We start from the raw sequence: 22,726 nt of genomic DNA, 5'->3' as shown, positions 1-22,726 counted from the left end.
TATTCCAATGAATTCTTCTGCAATATTGTGGTTTCTTGCCTTAGTTTGAAGGCAAAGTGCAACAGGATGCAGCAGAAAACTGTGGAGTATTCTGGGAAAAAGAGATGAGTCTTGAGTTTCTCTCACATAGCATAAAGCCAGTGTTTTCCAGGACAGTAGAATCAAGCCAGTATAGTCGCTTTACCCCAGTCCCTTCTCCTATCCCATGGGAAAAAATATGTTGGTTGTTTCCGAGAATGAACTTTAGAGACACTATCTTTGTGAATAGCTTCCATTCAGACCTAGGGGAAGTTTTGTCCTTGTGTGTGTGTGTGTGTGTGTATTCATTTATAATTTTCTATTTCTGCCAGTAACCAACATATTCCTTTTCCCCCCCAGGGCACATTGAATCCCTATTGTGCACTATGGGATGATTCAAAAATGTAAGTAAAAGCTGTTTACTCCAATTACTTGGAATTTAAAATTCCAAATCACATCAAAATGTTTTGACTAGACAGTATATTGAAAGGCATGATTGTGAGCTGTTGGGATTTGTGTTGTTCATGGAATTAAGTTACAGTAGTTCTGATTCACTGCATTTCCAGTTTCAAGAAAGGTTTTTGCTTTTGATATAATACTGAAGTATCTAAAGTTTAACCATTATACCTATTATTTGTTACTTTGTCGATTGATTAGAAATTATGTCCATGTGGTTGAAGACAGACAGCCCAATCCAAAGGGAGCTGGCTGTCAAAGTAATCAATGGCACAGGCTCCAGGGGAGAAGGAGAAATTTTGTTTCTCTCCTGGAAAGCCCATTGCCCAGAATGACTTGCACCATACTTTTTAGTGAAGTAGGTTTGTACCACAAAAGGGGGCATTCCCAGACTGAAACTCCATTGGGAGTGGAATGCCCCCCTCCAAGCCAGGCCAATGGCACAGAAGCAATGGAGTGGGGGAAGACCTTCAGACTTAGGTGACATAGAGCTGCATATGCCCCACCTCCAAGGTAAGCGCCTTTGTGCATATGTCTGTGCCCCTTTGTGAGGCACTGATGGTAATGATTCTGGCACAGGGATCACTCCACTTCCCATGCAGCTCCTCCCCCCCTTCCCGGTTTGGATTGCACATTTAAGCACACATATGTATAGAAGAGTTTATCATATCATATGGTTTGAAGAGAAGATTAATTGTTTCTGCTATTGTTTTAGAGGGCATCTATGTTGGTCTGCAGAGGAAGAGCTAGATACAAGTTCAGTAGCACCTTAGATACCAACAAGATTTTCAGGGTTTAAGCTTTCTAGAGTCAAAGCTACCTTTGTCAGATATATCTGGCATATATGAATTGCAGGTATACCTCACACAGGAAGCTTTGGCTCTAGAAAGGCCATGCCCCCAAAATCTTACTGGTCTCCAAGGTATTATTGGACTCTGCTGTTGTTATGTCTGAGCTTTTTGCTGATCAACATACTGCTGACTTAAACTTTTGATTGATAAAAAAATTCTTCCTGTGGTTCATATGAAGGAAATCAGTTATTGGTTTCAAAAATTACATCTTGAAATGTTTTTAGTAATAATCATGCTTTGATTTTTAAGAGAAACAACTTGCTAATATTTACATTAGGGAGGCAAAGTTGCATATGCTACTAGAATAAAAGTGCAAAGAAATCTATATCTCAAATGTCATAGGGTTTCACAGGTATTTCCATGTGAGTATCTTTAATTCAGTGGTAGCTATTATTATAATTATTATAGATATAGCTTTTTAGGGTTTTTCTCTCATTAAAATCCATGGACATGTTTTTACTGAATAGGAAGTTTTGTGTTGGGGAATATATGAGGAAATCGTGCTATGTATTTATTTTCTTTGTAGACCTTTCTATATATGAGTTGCAGTGCCATCCTACATGGTTATTCCCTTTTAAGTCTATTTAACTCAGTGGTCCCCAAAGGGTGTAACTCTGCTGAGGATAACATTGTTATAGAACTAGTTTATTATGGACGAATGATTTTTGTACCCCTAAAGGAGTCCTTTTACAAGCAAGCAAATGGGGTGCTTGATGTTTTGAGCAGAGTGTGGAAGTACCTCCCACAAAAGGAATTAAATTAAATAGGTGTCAGTTCCTCCCAGCCCCATTTCCAGAGAAGTAGCTCCTGGAATGGTAAAAAAACCAAAAAAGGAATAAAATCTAGAAAACTGAGAATGGATTTACATCAGAATTTTTTATCTTTGGTTTGTTTCCTGTAGTTTTCATTTAGTTCAATGAAAATATGCAAACAACAGAATATGCACAGGTCTGTTCATCATAAACAAATATGCATATCATAATCATTGTAATGCTAATCGCCCTGACCTAGATAGCCCCAGACAAGCCTGACCTCTTTAGAGCTCAGAAGCTAAGCAGGATGAACCATAGTGGGGTTTTCAAGGCAAGAGACATTCAGAGGTGATTTGCCATTGCCTACCTCTGCATCATGACCCTGGTATTCCTTGGAGGTGTTCCATTCACATATTTGCCAGCATCAACCTTACCTAGCTTCTGAGATCTAATGAGATTAGGCTAGCTTGGGCTATCCAGGTTATGGCAATTCCTTCCTTAGTTAAAACATAGACTGCATTTTACTGTTGTTGTACTTGCTACAACAGGCTTAATATTTACTCCTCTGGAATGTGCTAAAGTATTTTTCCCAAAAAAAATGGCATTGAATTATTTTGAATGCTATTTAAAATTGTTTGTAGCAACATGTAGTACAACTGTATACTCAACGAATTTAAGTTTTAGACATAATGATAAATTCAGAAGCAGAAAAGTACTACAAATAATTTTCTCCTGCATGCCCAACAACAGAGTTATATGTTGGGCTTTTTGCCATCAAGACCAAAAACCCTAGTGGGGTTTTCAAAGCAAGAGGCATTCAGAGGTGTTTTGCCTTTGTCTGTGCCCATGTCATGAACCTGGTATTCCTAGGAAGTCTCCCTGATTAGCTTCCGAGGTCCAATGAGATCTGGCTATCCTGGACTATCCAGGTCAGGGAGTTGTATGTAAGATGCCACAATTACGCAGGAATACCCTGATTGTCTTCTTAAACAAAGTGTACCGTTATTCAGAATGAATGAATGAATGAATGAATGAATGAATGAATGAATGAATAAATAAATGCACAAAAGGTCTGTCAGAGTCTTTCATAGAAACATGCCTAGGCAGCTTACCTTGAGTCCTAAGTTAATATGGCTGTCAATATCCAAGTGGGACCTAGAGATCTCTTAGAATTACAATTGATTTCCAGGCTCAGATATTTATTCCACGGGAAGAAAATAGCTGCTTTAGAACTTGGACTCTATAAGGGTCCCTCCCCAAACCCTGCTCACCTCAAGCACCACCCCAAAAATCTCAAGGAATTTTCTAACCCAGAGCTCACAACTCTACCTAAATAAATCCTGGTCTTTAACTGTTCCAGATTCTAGTACAGTGAAACTATGGCTCATTCCGCTCATGCAGAATAATGCACTTTCAAACTGCTTTCAGTGCTCTTTGAAGCTGTGCGGAATAGCAAAATCCACTTGCAAACAGTTGTGAAAGTGGTTTGAAAATGCATTATTTTGCGTGTGCGGAAGGGGCCTATAATAAAACTAGGGGCAGATCGACATTTGTAATGGGGGGGAGTAAAATATGGCACCTCCTTATATTATATGCATATTTTTCTTTATGTATGCATCTATAATCAATGTTTATTATACACACACACAATATAATCAATGTTTATGGTCTCCTAAAACAAGAGCTCTTGCAAGTGCAAGCCATCAGTATTCCAGTAAGATGGAAACTCGTAGAGAATTCACTAGGACGAGGTGAATTTAAACTCCAATAAAGGGAGCCCACTACCCAATTAAAGAAAATAGGTTTAAAATCTTCTTCTTTTGAACTGTTGGGATTTTTTTAAAACAAAAAATTAATCAGAAAAAAGATATACATTGAATTAGGAATGCAGACACCATGAAGTGATCATGGGTAGTTAACCTCCTGCTTGCTCTGCATCTCAGGCCTCATTTGCTGGCCCACAGAGACTCTTTCTGTCCCTCTTTGCATCCCTTTTGCTTTTGAGCGAACACAGCCAATTAAGCTGAAGGGTAGTAGATTCAGGATAGACAAAAGAAAACAGTTCTTTATACAACAAGTGACTAAAATGTGAAATTTGCTGCCACAGGATGTGATGATGGCCACAGGCATAGACAGCTTTAAGAGGAGATTGCATAGATTCATGGAGGAGAGATTTATCAGTGACCACTAACCATGGTGACTAAGTGGAAACTCCATGTTTGGAGGCAGTCAGCCTCCAAATCCCAGAGGCAGGAGTCAACATCAGGGGAAGATCTCAGCCTGTATGCTTTATTGTTGGATCTTCACAAGAAATGTTTGGAGGGAGCAGCAGTGGCGTAGTGGTTAAGAGCAGGTATACTCTAATCTGGAGGAACCAAGTTTGATTTCCAGCTCTGCTGCTTGAACTGTGAAGGCTTATCTGGGGAATAATCAGATTAGCCTGCACACTCCCATACACACCAGCTGGGTGACCTTGGGCTAGTCACAGTTCTTCTGAGCTCTCTCAGCCCCACCTACCTCACAGTTTGTTGTGAGGGAGGAAGGGCAAGGAGATTGTAAGCCCCTTCGAGTCTCCTACAGGAGAGAAAGGGGGGATATAAATCCAAATCTTCTTCTTCTCTATGGACTTTTCCACTAAGCAGAAATATAATGTCTTGAGGAAGTTATAAAAAGGATTTGGGGGAAGAAGTTCATCCAGCTATCTATCCCCAAACATCTTCAAAATGTTTTATTTCTCTCAACCAGGTTTTCCAAAAATCATTAAACTAGCGATCTTTCTTTCCCTGAAAATCACATACTGTGTGCCCTCCCACAGCCTCTGCAGCAACTCCTCTCTCCAGCCTCCAGCTACTGCAGTGGGGATCCCCTCTGCCCAACACCTGGAGCTGCAACTGTCCTCCCTCACCCCCCAGATTGGGGCCTGAATAACACATGAAATTAATGTCTGAATGGAACCGTGTAACACGAAGAGAGTGACTGTAAAGCTTTCACATCACAGTTGTGTGCTGCATGAACCCTATACCACAATTTTATTCGGTGTGATTTCTTACCTCTTCCCCCCCCTCCATCTATGCTAAGTGTTGTTGACTTTCAGTAGTATACTTTCGAAATCTCTGGAAATGACATAAAATAACTTACAGTGGGAAAATGTTCCAATTTTAGGCTAAGAAATATTTCACTGGTGATTTTAAAATGGTTGTTACTTGAAACTGCTTAAAGATTTTCTATAATAGGAACAATTCAGTGGGAGATGTATTAGTCACCAGAGAGTAGGTGGGACCATAAAAGATTGATACTAAGTACCATTTGTTATGCTTCTGTAATTTGTCACGTGGCTGTCGCTGCTGCATGCTGCTTATGCATTCTATAGAACTGACATTTTTTTCCTCCTGCCTCAAAGCTTAAGCTGATCACCCACAAGAGGTCAGAAAAGGATGCTTTTTTCCCTTGTACTTTGCCGTTGATTTTTCTCCGAACTGCTCAAGGGGGGGAAACAGAGGTAGAGACATCATGCTAAGTGCAGGCGTTTTATGATTCATTACTATTTTCTCCCTCAGCACTAATTTATGATGGAGTATTTTACTCTATTTGATTATTTTATGGAATTTGTATTCAGATACGGTGGGTTTTAAATTACGGCGAATGGTCCCAGTGTGCTGGAAAGGATGCTTAGGATTTATAAATCTGAATAAAATGTTTAATATTGCTCCATTAAACAGTTGCACAATGGTGAGGCTGTCGTATTTCTACAGGTTCCTCCTACTCAGTGCTTACATTTAGTATTCATTCTACAGTGTTGTATTTTCCACACACGACAAGTTGAGAACTTAATACATTGTTTATGCATCATTCAAATCTGGGTTGCCCTTACATCTTTCGAAAGTGACTGGTATTTTGCTTTTGTTGTTTTGCAGCTTATCCCTGGCAGGCTCTTCTTCTGGTTAGGGTTGCACAGTAAGCATCCGCAAGTGTTTGGCCTGAGGGCAGCACATTTCCACACTAGCGCTCTTTCTCTGTTGGACACTGGGCCACTATGTTAAAAGCAACTTGGAAAAAAGACAAAGGGGCAATCACTACTGTGTAGAGTTGCAAACCTCCAGGTGGAGCATGGAGTTCTCCTGGAATTGCTGCTGCTCCCTGTCCTATAGTAATCCTTTGGAGAAAATGGCAAATTCAGAGGCTGGTTGTATGTATATGGCATATTGTGGTATTCCATAGATACTAGGTGAAACCTCTCCTCTCAGACTCCCCCCTCCACAACCACCACAGTCATATTTCCAGGAATTATCCAGGCCAGAGCTGACAAACCTGCTGCTGTGTTGGGCTCAATAATCTTGTGCAATATTGAAGATTCTGTTGATTCTCCTTCCACCCAAATCAGCTATTGTAACTGCCAGACTGGATTTGGTACATGGTTTGGCTCTTGGACCTCTGAGTCTAATGTTCTTTCTTTCTGAAATTTCAGACAGTTAGGCATTGATCCAAGTTATGCCCATTACACTTCTGAGTAGGGGCAATTCTGCTGTTTTAGCCATACCACTATAGCCTTGAAAATCTTGGAGAACTCCCCCTCCCCCCAAAAAAGGCTTGACATGTCTGGTGTAGAGAAGCTAAATTTTATTGATCCCTGATCATTTCTGGCATTTTGTGAGGACCATCTCAAAATGGCTGCCATAAGATTCAGGACCAGCTACAAAATGCTGTCATGGGGATAATTTAAAATGTTGGGAAAATTCAAGCCACATGTTTTCCTGAGAGGGGAGAAGGTTTTTCCAAAAATTTCTCCCTTCAGATTCAGGTATGATGGCTCCTGGGTCTTCTGAACTGTCTTCTTTTCAAGTGTGGCAAAAGGAAAGAAGCAACTGGCTCTTTGGTTTGGGAAAGAGGTGACTCGGAGAAGAAGCAAGTAGGTGGGAGGAAATACATTGGTAGGCATCGTATTGATGATTCCTGTTCTAGCATTATAATTCAAAATCTTCCTTAAGGACAGTGATATCTGATATGCTTTTATTCGGAAGGCAGTTCTTTGAGGCACATTTCTTTGAAATGGTTCTTTCCCCCAAAACGCATATTTATCCGTTTGTATCTCAGTGTTCAGCTTTAGAGTTGTAAAGCACCTTGATAAGATGTGCCAAGGCTCCATGCAGAGTCTCTGTTATGTATGCTGAAATCCCCAGACTCAATCTCTAGGTCCGTGGTGGCGAACCTTTGGCACTCCAGGTATTATGGACTACAATTACCATCAGCCCCTGCCAGCATGGCCAATTGGCTATGCTGGCAGGGGCTGATGGGAATTGTAGTCCATAACATCTGGAGTGCCAAAGGTTCGCCACCACTGCTCTAGGTAAAAGACAGGTTGGAATTTTGGGAAAGGCCAATCTACTTGAGTAGGGACTATTAACTACTGGTGTGACTTATGTAAATAGGCAACTAATAGGTTATACTTCTTCCTGCTATTTCTTCAGCCGTTTTACTATACATAAGTGACTGACACAGGCTTGCTTTAAAAGACAGGCAGTGCAATCCACTGCAGGAGTGGGGGCAGTTTCACAGCAGTCAGGGATGGTGCCATTGTGATACAGCCTTCCCACCTCCAAGGACATTTGAGGAGGTATGGAGAAGGGGGGGAAAGCTGAAATCCTCTCACCACCTAACTCACTGTTCTTTTTCAATGCTTATACTTTCTGCTTTCATGAAGTAAGTTGACAGCAGGCATAGGGAACGTTCCCAGACTGAAAGCCCTGTGGAAGCCGACTAAAGTTATCTCCACCCCTGGGAACAATCCTGGAATTTCCTCATCCACACCAGCACAGGCACCTGGGTCAGAGGAGCGCCAGCAGAACAGCAGCTTCTGTGTTTGAGCACCACAAAAGTGTGTGGTGCCCTGCCACCAGCACATTTCCCTTGTGCTGGTGTAACACACACACACACACACACACACACACACACACACACACACAGAGCATGGATTATTCTGTAAATGGGTTTTTCTTTTCTTTTTCTTTAAGTCATACTTTGGAATTATTACTTAGACTTTGGCAATGGCTTCCAAAACTTTTGCATTGCTGTTATTTAAACTATTTTCCTATTGACTGTCCAATTGCATGCAGCTCTGATCTTTCAAAACATAAGAATTTGGTTCAGGATCTAGGATATGTTCACAACCAGTTGTAGAGTAATGCATGAAACCCAGCTAAGAAGCTGGCTTTCAAAGCATAAATCTTTCTTCCTCAGATCTGCAGACATTTTATATGCACACACGCAGGCATACTAAGACCTAATGCACACCCAATCAGCCTAATGCGCACTCAGTCTGCATTAGGCAGATTGCCTTGTTACCAGGTAGACTCTAGCTCTAATCTGTATTATTTTAGTGAATTGGATGTGTGAGGACACAGTATTCCCTGTACTGCTTGCAGACTGATGTAGTAACGTACAAAGAAACAAAAGGGAACAGTGGAGACAGCAGTCTGCTGCCCATGAAGCAGTTCTTCCAGCTGTTCCTTCTTGTCTTTTGAGCCATTTGACTTGCATATAGTACAAATACATCTGCTAACTTGGTTCCCTTGTAGTATGAATCATCACACTTCCTTCCTATTCATCCTCCCAGCTGTAGGCATGGATTTCCATGGCAGCACATTAGCTTTGCTGCCAGATGAAATGGCTTTAGAGGCAACTGCCGTTCCCCACGGCTTTGGGCCCTGACTTCCTGCCACTAATATCTGCTGTCCAAATTATGTAGAACCAATGTCTTCCCCCCCCCCCGCCCCCCATTCAAACACTGAGAGTTAGAAGGAGCTTAATCCTACAAGTCTGTTTAACTGCAGTGTCATGAATAGTGTTTCGTACTGTGGCAACCGAAGTGGCATCCAGTGCTTGCCAAGGCTTGCTGAGACTTATGAAATTGTACTCTAGAATGTAATGCCCCTGGTAAAATAGAAGAGCATCCTCTCTCAGTATCTTATGAGAGCTCTTCGTATCTTGTTCATTTTCCTTGAGACTTCTTCCTCTGCTGTGATAGCTGGCTAAATTATTCCTCCTCCCCCCTCCCACCCAATTATATCAAACCTTTCCCCATGTTGGATGTGCTCCCCTTTGTGGTGCTTTTTTTCTATACTGTCTGCTTTGTCTGTCCTTTTCCAGAAACATACTTCTTGTGAGGACTGGTAATTTGTTTTTCTTCTTGTCGGTGATTTATCACTTGTCTGTTAATTTCATGTACCTCTTGAAATGTATTCTGCACGATTTCCATTTGTTCTGCAGAGAAAGGTCCATGCTACTTTCAGTTCTTTCTCTAGTGAGAGGTACTTCTCCTGTAGTATTTTTCCTGAATATTTTTTATTTGGATCCCATTAATATCTTGTATTTTATCTTATCACCACTATTATGAAAAGCACAGTCTTTATCTCTGAAGCCCGGTTGTGTCAACCGGTCATCCACTGGTTCTGACATCACGTGCCATCTTTCAAAAAAATAATTTATGGTGGATGGAGATTATTTTTCTGGGTATGCAGTATGTCTCAAACATTGTAAACAGTATTGTGGGTTTCTTTCTGCAGATAGTCATTATTTTATTTATTAATTAATTTATTATTAATTTTATATACCACCCCTCCCCCAAAGGGGCACTCCAGGCCTCTATGTTTCTGCCCAACACTGATTTGGAACTGTAAAGCTGTCTCTTTCTTCGACCACCTGTCTGCCCCGGACTTGCAAATATTAGTTCTATGACTTCCCTCTGTTGGACCCAATTCTCATCAATTTTTCTTTAACAAGAAGATCTGTAGGTGGTACTTGTCCAATGCTGAGTGCCATTCCTGCTCTGTTCATCCAATTTTCCATTCTCATTTATTTATGACACCATATTACATGTCTGGTTTCCCCCAAGAAGTCCACACTTTATTCAGTCATTTTCATTTCTTCTTCACACAGAAAGGAATTAATTTATACCTTGCTCTCCCTGCTATAGTGGCCTTAGAGTGGTTTACATCATAAAATATACAATAATATGCATAATAAATATATGTTCATCTCTTTTGGTGTTCCTTTAAATGGAAGGCACAGTTTCAGATTTCACTGGGGAAATGGCCAAGAGATGTTAGGTCTGGGGAAGAGAGAGACCCCCCGAAAGGCAGAACAGCCATTCCATTTCATTCCATAGCCTTCATTGGCTTTGTATTAGCAGCACACAGATTTTAAAAAGGTTAAGTAGTTTAAAATTAAGTTATAAAGCTCCAAAATACAATATTATTAAACAGAAACAAGGAAATAAACCCATTAGATCTGCCCTGGATTCACTTAAAAATATGGGAACTGTAATAAAAAGTCCTACAGAATAACCTAGGCTTCAATTTGTGCCTTGTGAGACCTGCTTGTCTCCACTGGCTGCCAGGTCTTCCTGGCAAACCTGGTCACTTCTGTGCTTGTAAGACAATTTTAGCAGAAGGAACTTTTTAAAAAGCTGTCTTTTTTCAATAGCTGGAACAATGTAAGATTCATTTAGCATATTACATACTACATTTAGCATATTACATCTTCGGGGCCAAGGCAATTTTGTCTCTGTCAGAATACTGCTGACAAAACCACTAAAAATGTCTTTTGATGGGTCTACAGAGCATATGAGTTGTACTGAATTCATCCATAAAACAAATGGGTGGAAAAGCCAAAATTTCAAATGCATCCTTTCTTTCCCCCCTGCTGAAAACAGAAGTGTATTAATTTGTAATGATCTCATTGGACCAACTTTTTGTTCTTTTTGTTCTTTTTTTAAAATGACAACATTATTGTGGACAGAAACCTATGTTCACTGAATATCTGGTTTTTATATGGAATAAGCTGGTTTTTGGCAAATGACACTGTAGGATGGAATTCAAGAACTGTGCCATGCACCACTACCAGTACCATGACAGAATATATATAATAGTTTAAAGAAGAGTACAAATGGGAAACTTCAAAAGCAGTGCCTGAAAGATATGCAATCTTGCTAGTTCGTTCTGCCCAATTTTTGAAATAAAATGCATCCATTTTCTCTCTTTATCTTATCACAAGTTAAATGAATATTTCAGTTTATATAGGAGTATAACTTGGTTCTGTTTTAAGATCTGCTGCATAGAAACTAGCCCAGGACTGCACAGCCTCCCAGGAGCAATAAATACAATTTGCATTTAATTCTTTTTCCTTTTGAATCATTTCTCATTCACTATGTGGGCTGGACTGATTGAATTCTTTTTGAAAGATAAATACTAGAGGCCATGATTATGTCCTCTAGTATTAGACAAAAGAAATATACCTATATGAATATGAGCTGAACTACCACCATCCCTGCCCATATACACTCGTACACAAAACTAGTAAAATAGCAGACAAGGAAATTATGAAATTTAGCAAAATCTGATGATCTTCATAAAGCCAGAATATGTTTTTAGGGCAATAAAGATGAACTTGTATTGTTTATTATTTAATATGAATATAAGGTATTTTATTAGGCTTATTCAGGATGACTTTATATACTAACAGTGCAATCCAATTTGGGGAAGGAGTGCTGTGGTGGCTGGAGGCAGCAAAGGCTGCACCACCTGCCTCCAAAGGGGCTTTGGGTGGCATAGAAGGGAGGGAAATGTGAAATTCCTCCCACCTCCCAAATCACGTCATTGTCACCAGTGGCTTATGCCACCCTTTTGTGTGGCATAAGCCCAAAAGGCTGGGGGCTGGTGTTCCCAGGCTGAAATGCCAGTGAAAAACAACTAACATCAGCTTTACCCCCAGAAACATCCCAGCCTGCCCCTCCCCATGCTGGCATCAGAGTAGAAGCCGGTATTGCTCTGAAGCAGCCTGGACTTCCAAGTTTTGCTGACATAGAGCTGAGGGGGAGGCAGCTGCCTGCGGGGATGCCCCTTGTGCAAGCAGAGGGGCAAACATATTAGTTCAGTCCTTCACTGCTCTGTGTGAGCATTCAGCCGCCCCGTCATCTGAATTGGGCTGTCCAATCCATACAAATATAAATAGAAGGTATTAAGTAGCATCAAGCAAAGCAATTTTGCTATAAGGATATCCTCTTTATTAACTTCTAGATAATGGATTACTACTTTTTAAACACTGCTAGAAATAAAATGTTTCCTCTGTGGAGTTCCACATTTTTCCCCACTTTGTTTTGATAAAATTTCCCAAACACGTTCCCCCCATTGTTTTTGAAAACAGTGCTTCTTTTCTCTGAAAGCTTCCAAGCTGACTTCCCTTACAGTGTGGTCATATTTAAAATGTTCTATCTTTCCCACTGCTGTTTTCCACGCCACTGTGCCATCACTCAACATCCCCCTAGATGCCATTTTTTGCATCCCTGACCTCACTCATTTCTCCCTCACCTCTTTATTTTTGTCATTCCATGTTTCATTTTGTTTTTCTGTTGGATTGAATCAGTGAAACATTGATTAAATGGAGCTACAGAGCATAGAAGCAATGAATCAATAAAATGTCATTTCAATGAGTAAGCAAAAAATTTGTAAAGAATCTTCACAGCCACCATGAAACATTCGGAAGGGGTGAGTGTGGAAAAACATTGTGATAATGGGGGAGATTAAAAATGTTCTGGAAACATTCTAGGTGACTTGGGAAGAAAAGGCCCTACTGTTGTAGATCTGACATACTGGATTTATGAAAGGATCACAGGGGTCCATATACCTGAAAACATTAAGTATGAGTTATAACACTTATGGGTTCAAAAATAGAATCTCAAGTGTCTGTACTATCCTGTTCATAATACAGTCAATGAAGAGCTGTATTGAATTATTAATAATCAGATAATATTTTCATGTATCAGCACTCATGTTAACCCAGTAAAAAACAAACAAAATATAAGTACAGAATGTTATGCCACAAGTTAGCAGTGCCCCACCCCCACCCCCACTTACTTGAGAAAAAGCCTGGTGGGAACTACACTTCCCAGGAGACTTTGCGAGCCCCAACTCCTGCAGAGGTCTCCTGGGAAGTGTAGTTCCCACCAGACTTCCCATTTCCCCACCACCACCACCACCACCTTTCCACCAATTGAAGGACTTTCCCCCTCAGGTAAGTTGGGGGCACAGCGGTGGGGGGCGGGTGTCACAGGGAGCGCCATGGGGGGCCGAGGCCCAGCCACTTCTGGAAGGCAGTCTTTTTCTGTTAGAGAAGATTGCATTGGGGAGACTGGGGCTTTTAAAAAATGTGTATTAAAATGCGTAGGTCTGTAAGGAATTCTAGGATGCAACCATCCATATCATTTAATTCGCACAACTGAAGTGTTGTAGCTATCACCTTCTATTGATCCACTCACACTGTGTCAGAATTCCTGTTCATGTTGTGTCAGTTCCAGTGCCCTAGAAGAAATAGATGTCAATGTTCTGAATTAATCTTTCATTTCCAGGTTTCCTGCATGGTCCTTTTCCTCTCGATTTCCAGTATGATATCTGATCAATCTAACAATGCTCCTTCATAGCCGAAACTTAGAGATGGCTACATTTGTCATTTGGGATATATGATTCCATTAGGCAATTGGTATTTCAAGACTTCATATGTTAGACTACAAGGCCATGTATACTTCCTTTGAAATAAATTCTCATTGATTCAATTGAATGTGTTTCCAAATAAAAATGTTCAAAGGATTGGGCTCCTGGGTCCTATGGATTGCTTCTAAAATTGATTTTTTGATCTTTGTACATGAGAATTTTCTAATGGTGCATTAAGAAATGTCATCAACCTCTGTGACACAGTTCAGTCAATGTAAAAACTAGCGGAAATGTAGGCTGGCAATCTTATACCTCAAAGCTGAATAGCTCTGAGGTATAGGACTGGGGGTGGGGGTCTGGTTGTGCAGTTCTGTTATCTTTTTATTGAAGCCTTCAAAAGATAACTTCTTTCCAGCCTGTGACATCACCCCATGAGTCAATAATATTCTGGTGCTTTGCCTTTTTTTTAACCATCTTTGTTACTGGTGTTTTTGTTAACACTATGCACGCTTGGGTAGAATAATCCCTACAATATATTAAGTGATATCTGATCAATACATAGTTGGAAAACAGATCCAAACAACATCAATAGTGAAATCTCTTGGTTCTTCATCTGTCCAATGGCATATTTTGGTTTACCGGGATTTTCTAGACACTTTCACACGTACTAAATAATACACTTGAGTGATCATTTGTATGTGGTTTTTGCTATTTCAGACCATAAATACAGTGGCAAAGCTGATTATATGTAGGTTGAAAGTGCATTAATCAGCTTATGTAAAAATGCCATACTTGTTGCTATACAGTAAAACAATGAGAAGATCTGTGTTGTTTGACATTTGTATCTATTTACTTTACTTTAATATTTAAAATTTTTGAATGAATATGTTTTAAGCACAAATGTGAAAATGTAATACTTCTTTCCCTTTTTTCCCTTGCGAGAGAACAATTTCAGAGACTGAACTTAAACTTTTAGCATTTGCCAGTGTGATTTTTTTTTAGATATTTCTGTTCGCATGACTGTTGTACAAAGAATGGAAAGTGGTCAGATATTAATTCACTTTTCTGGCAATCTGAAAGCAACAATTTTTTAGACCTCTGCAAATTCCCTTCTTGGGATTCAGTGGAGCTGTCAAATTACGTTTAAAGTGATGTAAAACGGCATTTCAGACTACTAACATGCAAATAGATCCAATCTCTGGCTGCAGGAATGATATCTGAGAAGTGCTAAGCCTTTTATGGCAGCCCCTTTATGTGTTCCTTTCAGCAGTGTTGTTTCTCATGGGCCTCAATGCCTGTCATAACAAGTGTGTGCCATTTATCAGTTTATACGGACAAGGAATCAATCAGGCTAAATATTCTAGCTTTATGACTCCCTTGCCATATTTTCTTAATAATGAGGTGGCCTGAAATTTGTGAAGCAGAAAATCCAGCCCCATTTTGGTTGGAGAGAAAAGCAAAAGAGACCAACCTTCTCTGATTTATTATTAACAATTGTGTCTCAATATTTTTGGTAGTCTCCTAAATCATCTCCAGAAGCCAGAAAGCTCACAAGTAACCATTTAGCTGTCTCTCTTAACATTCTGAAAAAGATGAATTTGACTAGAATGAAATGGGTTACGTCTAATTTTTTCCCGTGGCTAAAGAAACCACCATCTTTATTTTCTTGTATATTAGAACTAATTTAACAATGATGATAACATTCACAGATAAACAGTGGCACCTATTAAATCACAAACATCCTGCGTGTTAAATTACCTGTATCAGCAGGGAGGACTACAAAGTAAAGAAATAATTAACAGTAAAATATGATCATGAGATTGTAGCAGCAATTTACAGAACTATTAAAATCCTGTTTTTTTCAGAATCAAAGTAGGAATAATTTTACAGTTTTAAGGTGTATGAGGATTTTAAAACTATTTTCTTTTCAGCCATGTTGTAATTTTATATTTTATCATTTCTTTCAGTGTGCAGAAAAAGACATATGTTGTTTATCACTCAATCACATTTTTGTGTTAAAAATTATATATTCTTTCCAGAATGTTAGCTTGAAACAGAAATGTTGGCTTGAACAGAAAGGAAGAAACCATGAAAATGAACAGAATTTGGCTGCCAGTTTTGAAAAACACTAGAGTCAAGACAGTGACTAATCAGCTCCACACAAACACAAGATGACTATAGACAATAAACAATCAAAGGGAACAAAGGCCAGACTACTTATATTCAGATGCCTCACCTATTGACCTTGCTATCTCCATTGTTACTCACATGCTACACTTCATTGTTACCCACTTGCCAGGCCACTCCTATTCAGATGCCCTCACCTATTGACCTTTACTCACAGGTACATATACTCCACTTTCTTTCCTTTCCTACTATCAGATCCTCTGAAGATGCCAGCTACAGATGCAGGCGAAATGTCGGGAGAGAATGCTGCTAGAACACGGCCATACAGCCCGGAAACCACACAGCACCCTTAGCTTGAAATTATTAGCTTGAAAAATATTGTCCTGGTACTGTGCTATAGTGAGTGAAATGTAAACTCCCAGAGTGTAACATGAATAGCAAAAATACAATAATATTACATAATCTGTTTAATAAATAACTGTATCTTTTAGTCAACTACACTGCAAAAATTTGTAAATATTAATTTGGGCCTAAATAGATGCTGTGAACCAAGGGCCAAACTGGAAAATGTGGCAGAACAGCTATGATTTTGTTTCAAAGACAAACACAATCTGTTTGTCCTTGAAATAAATGCTATAATATAATATATGGGCAATGTGATGAACTGTACCAACATACACTATGCCTACTGGCCAACCACACTTATTACATACAAAAACAATGCACCGGGGAAAAGTGCAAGTGCTCTATTCAGAGGTGTATTTGGGGGAAATGGCACCCAGAGACAACTCCTTCTCTGGGTGCCCCCCCCATGCCCCTGTGCTCTGGGCGTGGGAGAGGCGGGGCCACATCCCCAAGCTCCACTCCCCGACTCCCTGCAGGTTGGCTCCTGGGGTGGGGCTTGGTAGTGTGCAGCTGGGGTCATGCGGGAGCATCCAGCACCCCCCCCCCACATGACCGAAAGGTGTGCACCCAGGGACATGGGTGTCCCAGTGTCCCTAGGGAGATATGCCCCGGCTCTATTCATATACAAAAGTACAACAGAAACATGTATACAAACTACAAAGACTATACACACATGTGCGTCCTATTATTATAACACACGCTCTTATAACACATACTCCTATATGCTTCACAGTCCATGAGGATTTCTATGACAATTTGTGACAATATGGGTTTTTCATGCCTTCATCAGTCCAGTACCACTGATGAAGGCATGAAAACCCCATATTATTGCGAATAGGGGTTTGGACTGGAATATTGTTACATATTGTGATATTCATGAACTGTGATGCACATTCATGGACTTTGATGCTGATGCTAATAAATTTAATATTCATTTATTTTTTTTACACTACCACCTTGATGGGGGTGATCATGAAAGTGATGCTGTATTGGTCTAAAAATCATTATAATTAACATGCTCGGAGCCAATGAAGGATTGAGAAATGTGGGAGTATGAAAATGTCTCTATCTCCCACTGCAAAATTCTGGGAGTGAGTGAAGAACTGCAAAAAATTAAAAAAAGAGAGAAGGGGGGAGGGTATGAAAATCTAAGTATCTGTCACTACAGAATTGTATAAGCAGTTTGAGACGTAGTGGTTAAGAGCAGGTGCATTCTAATCTGGAGGAACCAGGTTTGATTCCCCACTCTGCCGCTTGAGTTGTGGAGGCTTACCTGGGGAACTCCCACACATGCCAGCTGGGTGACCTTGGGCTAGTCACAGTTTTTCGGAGCTCTCTCAGTCCCACCCACACCACAGGGTGTTTGTTGTGAGGCGGGGAAGGGAAAGGAGATTGTAAGCCCCTTTGAGTCTCCTACAGGAGAGAAAGGGGAGATATAAGTCCAAACTCCTCCTCCTCCTCTTCTTCTAATTCTAATTCTAAACTGCTGTGAGCATCCCGTGTTTCACAGAGCCTCTGCAATCCTCATCAGGCCAATTTTAAAGAGGCTTTTTGTTTTCCTTTTGGCTAAAAATCCTATTTTTCTGAATGCCTGTGGAAAGGGTTTCCAACCTTCAGATGGTGGCTGGCATTCTCTTAGATCTCCAAATTGCAGAGATCATTTTGTCTGAAGGAAATGGCAGCTTTGGATGGTGGACTCTATGACATCACATCCGTACTGAGCTCCTTCCTCTCCTAAAACATGGTCCTTCCCAGATTTATCCCCTAAAACTTCAGGAATTTCCCAACTCAGAGTTGGCAACCCTACCTGGATCACAAACTTGGGAGTACTGTATGTAGATACCCCATCATGTCTGTGGATTGCCTGGTTTTACGCCCCAGAATATAATCAATCATCCAGTTCTGCAGTTATATAATAGATTCTGTATTTGTATTTACAGTATATGTATCCATATATACCTTTAAATGCTTCTACGCTGTTTGTTTCCCAGTAATTTTTAAATGGTGTAAGAATCATTACATCAAGCATTATTACATCTGTGCCCATCCTTCACTTTTGAACTGTGCCTATTATGTCATTTAGATTCCACTATTCCTCCAAGGAACAGTATTCCTTGGAATGTTATATCCTTGTTTATAATACTGATAGTCCACTTTGCCCAAAACAGCCTCCAGGTGGGTATATGTTGTAATAAAAAAGATATGGAGTTGCCAGGGAATGTTCAATCCAGGTACAGATAAACTGCTGAGATTCAGAGATGGAATATCACTGGATGCTTTCATACTATCATTACAGCCCTATTTAAACTGAATTTTAGTTGCTCGTGTGTGCCCCTTTGAACCCATGATTTCTTGGCTATCCTGAAATATTTTGCCCAGATGAGGCAGGAAAAAAGGGAGACATAAAATCAGCCTCACTGACATAGCACTTCTTGAGTGTTCAATGCATTTCATATGTATTATGTTAGTAATCCTTACAATAATAGCTCTGTAGATACAACAGCATTATTATGCTCATGTTTCAATGGGGTGGAGGCTGAGCTTGAGAGTCAATTAATGGCCCAGTGGCATATTTGCCTAGGGACAAGGGATACCCCTTGCCCCTGGGCGCCACTCTTCTGGCCATGTGGAAGGTGCAAAATCAGCCCCCCATGTGACCAGGAAGACGGCAGTGGGGGCGGAGCCAGCCGCCCTCAACCCTGCCCATGTTGATGACACATGGCACTCAAAGACGATGAGTCAGCAGTATTTGAATGGGAGACCACCAAGGAAAGCCAGGGTCAAAATGCAGAGGCAGGCAAACCACCTCTGAATGTCTTTTACCTTGAAAACCCCACAGGGTTGCCATAAGTCAACTGTGGCTTAACATCCAGTTTCCACCCCCGTAAAACCACTTTAGTGGAACAAAGCCTCAATATGATCTTTGCCAATCATTAATAATAGAAAATAGGTGACTCAATCTACTATGTCAAAAAAACTAATTGTATATGATGTTCTTAGTGTGCATATCTACTCAGGAGCATATCATGTTCATTACAAGATCTTTTGTAATACCATTAATGCTGTATTACTGTGTTTGAGAGATGCAGCTGTACTTCAGCTAAAGTGCCTTGTTAGCCTGCTAAATGTTGTAAAAATGTTTCCAAAACTTGTGTGAGAGATCTGTTTTATGACTCATGTATAAGATAAACTCATGTATAAGACAAATGTATAACTCTCATGTATTTATCTACTCTCTCTTTTTTTCAAAGTGACAAGAACTAATTTTATTATTTGGAAAAGTTATAAACTACCAAATATACAAATCAACTTCAATTTGTAGATAATTTGGATTTGCAATGTATCAGTAATGTGCATCTTTGGCCCTGGTGAAGTAAATGAAGATTAATAGAGTATCAATAATTTCTAGTTTCATTACACAGAAACCTGAAGAAATCAGATCTTGTATTTCTCCTCATAATAACTAGTACATGATTAAAAAATGGGGGGGGGGTACTTAAGCTAGGGATTATGATAGTCTTTGGTAGAATTGCTCAAGTATGTATCAGTTATTGGCATTGCTAAAATCTGAGAGAAAACTACCTTTTTATCTCTTCCAACTGTCAATGTAGAGAGAAACATGCCGTAGAAAAAGGATTACATGAACATCCAATTACATCCAGTACACATACACACTTACAGCTTAAGGGAGAATCTGATTTTTCCATTTCCTCTCTTCTTCTTGCTTTTCTCTTTGCCAGTCCCTGACAAACAGAGATGCGTGCAATCTTCCTTTGTTTCTGCTGATAGCCGCTTTTGTCCCTTCTCACTCACTCAGTTACCTACCCATCTTTTCTGTTCTACTTTGCTATCTTCAGCCTTTCCAGTTTTCCTTTTTTACCCCTCTCTGATTTTACTCCTTGTTTTTTTTAACTTCTCTTCAGTTTACCTTCTAATTCTCCTTTTGCATTTTTTAGTTTGTCCGTCTCCTCCCCTATGCTGTACTTCCTGGGCAGTGTTAGTTTCTGGGCAATGAGACCTCGGTAACATTCTTTTCTTAAAGAAGCAGTTATTGCTTCTATTTTTTTAAAACCTATCTTGTATTTTTAAATCATATTTTTCTGCTAACTTGGGGCTTCTCACAGGCTGTAAGAAAATAACTCTTGTCTGTACGGCCCCATTTTGTGATTTTTTTAAAAAAAATCCACATTGAGACTATTATTTAAAATTAGATATAATGATGACTTGTGATGAGAACACACCAGGAAACATTGCAGTGATACAAAATGGTTAAAGTAATAGATGAAGCTCTGGATTCTGAAGCATCTAAACCACTGGCTGTTGATTCTTTTCTGGACTGTATGGCTGTGGTCTGTTAGTTTTTACTGCTAATGTTTCATCCGCATCTATGGCTGGCCTCTTCAGAGACAGTAAGACAAGTTTCACTCCTTGGCACAGTGTAGAGAGAATGTGGCTCTGAAAATGCCGGCCATAGATGCTGGTGAAACATTAGGGGAAGGTACACACCAAAGTGAGAATGAAGAAAACTTGTACCAACCAGGCTACAATAATGACTTCAAAAATTAGTTCTCCCACTGGAGTAGCAATTTACTTATAAGTAACCAAAATAATTTTATAATTTTACAAACAGTAACAAAATGTTTTGGAAAAATTGTTTACATTCTCCCATTGGAGTAATGACAATAACTTTTTAAAATATATATATATACACACGTTAGAACGGCACGACAATATAATCTAAATACAAATATAACAGCTAGCCAGATTCTAGATAATTAACTGGCCTCGTTAAACTTCACGGCTGTTAAAGGCAGGTCAAGGTTTTTCAATGTACAATAATGGTTATAATCAGGGAGGACAGCGCTCTGCAATTAGTTTATTCTTATACCTCTCGAAATTTAGAGCATGTTCTGCTACTGCAGATTTTTCAGGATAGTTAAGCTGATAATGTCTTTTGTGCTCCGTAATACGAGTCTGAATGTTGCATTTTGTAATTCCAATGTAAACCCTTCCACAGCTGCCGAGTATGTGATAGACTCCTGCAGAAGTGAGAGGGTCTCTCTTGACCTTTGCTGAGCGTAGGAACTGCTGTCTTCAATATTATGTCTTCAATATTATGACCTTCAGAAACAAAGTCTATTGAAGTCTTAACAAGAAAATGCCAACAAATAGGGAAAACATAATATTTGCACTGATTCGCCTCAGTAGCTGGACTTCTTGTCAAATACATTGCATTTTTTTAAGTTAAGTTGAAATCTCCTTCCCTGAAATCCATCCCCTGAAAGGAGAAGAACTTAAAGAACAAAAGACTGCTATCTGCGTACTTCTGAAGGAAGTAAATGACCTGGTAGATGTTCCATAGCCTTGCTGATAGCCTCGTTTGACGGAAACATGAAGCATCTTTACCATGACAACAGATAATTTATTAACATTTTGGCTAGTTGATGATGTCTTGCTGGCCTTGCTGTTTGCTGCCTGAAAAACGAACTGTCAATGATGCTTTGTGGCCTTGGTTCCACAGAATGTATGATCATTAGAACACGAGGAAAGATCGAAAAGCTCTGTTAAACATCAAGAGCATATTGTAGCACAGGCCATGAATTGTTCATTATCAAAAATTAAATTAAAGCAGAAATAAAAAGAACAGAATATTCATAGTGCCAAAATATAATCTAGGCAACTTTCCTTAAAAATGTAAAGACTTTGTAAAAATAGATTTGCATTACTAAGTTCAAGTGAATGTAAACAAGAAGAATGTATGGGCTGAAACTAGAGATATTATCAAGGAAGAATATGCAAAGACCACAGTCAAAATAAATGAAAAGCCTCAACAGATGACAGAGGAAGCTCTTAAAATTGATAAAGACAGACAATAAGCAAAAGTAAAAAGTTACAGAAACAGAATCAAAATTCTAAATGCATGCTGAGGCAAACATAATAACTAGTGTAAAAAAACAGAAGTGAACAACAAAAAGGAAGAACCAGAGATCTGTTCCACAAGATCCAAGAAATCAAAGGAAAATTTTAAGCACAGTTAGGGATGCTGAAAGATCAATGTAGAAATACATTCATTTAACAGGATAAAAGAAAGAAACAATATACTGAAGAACTGTACAGAAGAGATGAAAGGATGATAGATTCCTTCCACAACCTTTTGAAGAATATACAGTTTTTTAAAGTGAAGTGAAAGCTGCACTGAGAGCAATTGGCGGAAACAAATCACCAGGAGCAGCTGAGATATCAGTAAAGCTATTTTTTTCCAAGCTTCAGAAACAGAGTCCATTGAAGTCTTAACAAGAAAATGCCAACAAATAGGGAAAACAAAACAATGGCCCACAGATGAGAAACCGTCAATTTACATCCGAATTTTCAGAAAAGGAGACATCAAAGATTGCAGCAGTTATCAGAACAAAGTATCAGTTTCTCACATGACTAAGTAATGCTCAAAATCTAATAACAAAGACTATTATCATATATGGAATGAGAAATGCCTCATTTTTCAACCTGGATTCAGAAAAGGAAAAAGCACTAGAGACCATAGATCAAATGTACTTTGGTAAGTGGAGAATATGAGATAATTTCAGAAGAAATTCAGCTTGTGTTTCATAGATTTGAATGTGTGGATCCAATCCAAAAG

General features: G+C 39.5%; 1 protein-coding gene across 6 annotated transcripts in view; it reads left to right on the top strand.

The window, feature by feature from the left end:
* Window positions 1-22,726, top strand: part of ADGRB3 (adhesion G protein-coupled receptor B3) — a 560,145-nt gene that overhangs the window by 320,039 nt on the left and 217,380 nt on the right. For all 6 annotated transcript variants that reach the window (XM_048496360.1, XM_048496376.1, XM_048496350.1 and 3 more), the window contains one exon: window positions 379-422. In XM_048496360.1, coding sequence (XP_048352317.1) covers window positions 379-422 — 44 coding nt within the window. The remainder of the gene's footprint in view (window positions 1-378; window positions 423-22,726) is intronic.

Source organism: Sphaerodactylus townsendi, linkage group LG01 (genome assembly GCF_021028975.2).
Source record: "Sphaerodactylus townsendi isolate TG3544 linkage group LG01, MPM_Stown_v2.3, whole genome shotgun sequence".
NCBI classification, from domain to species: Eukaryota; Metazoa; Chordata; class Lepidosauria; order Squamata; family Sphaerodactylidae; genus Sphaerodactylus; species Sphaerodactylus townsendi.
Note: the sequence above shows the minus strand (reverse complement) of the source record. Positions and strands in the feature narration are given on the sequence as shown.